At 38.6% G+C, this 2,500-nt stretch overlaps 1 protein-coding gene across 1 annotated transcript in view; it reads left to right on the top strand.

Annotated features, from left to right (window-relative positions):
• Positions 1–23: 23 nt before the first annotated feature.
• The window catches only part of LOC143025904 (uncharacterized), a 12,379-nt gene continuing 9,902 nt past the window's right edge, over positions 24–2,500 (top strand). The window contains exon 1 of the mRNA XM_076185884.1: positions 24–117. Within this exon, the coding sequence (XP_076041999.1) occupies positions 24–117 (94 nt within the window). The remainder of the gene's footprint in view (positions 118–2,500) is intronic.

Raw genomic sequence — 2,500 nt, forward strand, 5'->3', positions numbered from 1 at the left:
TTGATTAAGGTATTCATAGTTTAATGGAGTCAGTTCCTAACCCTTTAGAGACCTTAAAGGGTTTGCCTGAGCCGAACGAAGCTTCCTGGTGGCAGCCAGAACCAACATACAAGTCGAGTAAATCATTCAAAATGTAAAATAAAAGATTAATTACTTTCATGCTCCTGTATACCTTCCAAGGTCACAAAACTATTTTTTTCCTCTACTACAGATTTTAATTTGCACGAAAAAAAAAGCCACGAGGGAATGATAAGAGTAATCAATAATTGATGACTTTCTGATCAGAAACCAAGGGCCAATTAACACAAAACTGGAAACTGTCCTTTGCCTCCGTAGATCTTTCCATGATTAAACGTTGGGTGTTGTTTGTATTTGTGTGTTTTTATCTGTGCCATAAGCTAATTGGAAGAGGGGAGTAGTTACTGGTTGACAGCTTTTCTTATGTAAAAATATAAGGAAAATTGTGAAACTGGTTAAGGTAACTTGGGCTCTGTGGAGACCAAAAGCGATGATGGGTTTTGAAGACCTGACCAAATAACGGCCAGATATCAGTAAATACCTGCACGTGTGGACTTTCACAGTCCTCCGTAAGTGTGATAAGTCTTCACACAAGGGCACCCACAATTATGTGGGAAAATAGTTGTGGTATCTGCCAGGCGAACATCCAAGGAAGAACTATACCACAGAATTGTTCATGTCTGCAAATTGCCCCATCAATAACAACCAAATGCGTTCGTGTGTATTACCTAGTTGGGTGGCAATAGTTGTGCGTATTACGTATCGTGTGTAATACCTATTTGTATTTATCTAATTGTAGTATACGGGGTTGGAGCTATTCTCGTGGGATCCCGTCTTTGTTTCTGTTCATCAAAATTTGCAATGAATTCATTTACGGTGTTGCATTGGGTGGCTTAGACTACATTTCCATTCAACTTGTTCCATAAGTTTATACTTCTGCGTGGAAAGCTGTACTTCATATTTCAAACAAGTTTCCTTTTTTTTTCTTTTTTTTTTTACCCCGGCCTTTTGTTGGTCTTTCATCCCGTAGTAACAAGTTGGACAGAAAGTCCATCTTTTCCATTCTTTTTTTTTTAGTCCAAACATCTCTCTCCCTCTTTCTATAAGGCCACATCATTACCCAAAAATCTGGGTTAGACCTATTGGAAATCGCTGACGAGATTCAATAGATTATCTTTTATTTTTCTATAAAATTCTTCTAGGTAAATATGTCAAGGAAAAAATACACACACACACACACATAAGAGAAGACTCGTTCCTTTGCTGAAAAATGGCAGCCGACGAGAAGGTCATTTCGCGTTTGTTCCTTTCATCGAACAAAAGAGCGATTCGATCGACTGCAGGACATTTCTTGTTTCGTCCCAATCTTTCGTCAGTCGAAAATGAAAAAAAAGATCGAGCTAAGGAGATTAAAAAGGACAACGAAAAGAATACAAACATCAAGCAGAATGATAGACAGCTCCAGAGATTATTTTTTTCCTTTTGTTTTGTCTTCTCTCAACTAGAATCCAATCCCAATACCGTTTTTTCAACTATATCCACCGAATTTAACCTTTTGCGGAGTGATTTATTGCGGGGCCTGTCGCTGCCCGGCTACATTTTGGCGCCAAACTCTCAGCACAGGAGGAGGACATCTTCGCCCCGGAGGTCCTGCATCTAAGGAAAGGACAACAGCAGTAGTAGGCTAGCAGGGACACCAGACATCCTCGCCTATTCCACACCCAATCTTCGAGACCATCAACGCCACTTCTTAGGGTTACTATGAAGTGGTTCAGGAGGCACATCTGGCTGGACGTCTTCCTGCTCATCATCATCATCCTTTGGAAGGGTGAGGACCTCGACAGCTGAGTCTTGGAAGGGAGGAAAGCTCACTGTGAAATACACACACACACACACACACACACACACACACACACACACACACACACACACACACACACACACACACACACACACACACACACACACACACCCAGACACACACATATATATGTCTATATATATATATATATATATATATATATATATATATATATATATATATATACATATATATATATATATATATATATATATATATATATATATATATATATATATATATATCACTGCCAAGTAATGTCGTAACACATTTGTATAAATACACTAAAGACCCACTGTTGATTGGATTAAGAAAAGAAAGGAAATAACAATTTCCGTATATTTCGATCACTGGCTGTGACCCTCTTCAGCGGATTACAAAGACAAGAGAAAACACATCTTCTATACAGAGGAGAGGTGGAGTGAGGGAACATAGACATGACACTTCAAGTAGCGTTTATGATACTGTACGGGTTTTGTGGCAAGTCGTCCGCTTTTACAATGGAAGGAAGTAATTTATTGACTGCCAAGGTGGTTATATAATCAGGTGACCATTGTCCATTTGATATATTAAAGTTAGGGAATTGTTTGATCAGGGAAGATTCAATGATTTTTCTTTTAA

This window comes from Oratosquilla oratoria, chromosome 6 (assembly GCF_046742065.1).
Source record: "Oratosquilla oratoria isolate Oo_2021 chromosome 6, ASM4674206v1, whole genome shotgun sequence".
NCBI lineage: Eukaryota > Metazoa > Arthropoda > Malacostraca > Stomatopoda > Squillidae > Oratosquilla > Oratosquilla oratoria.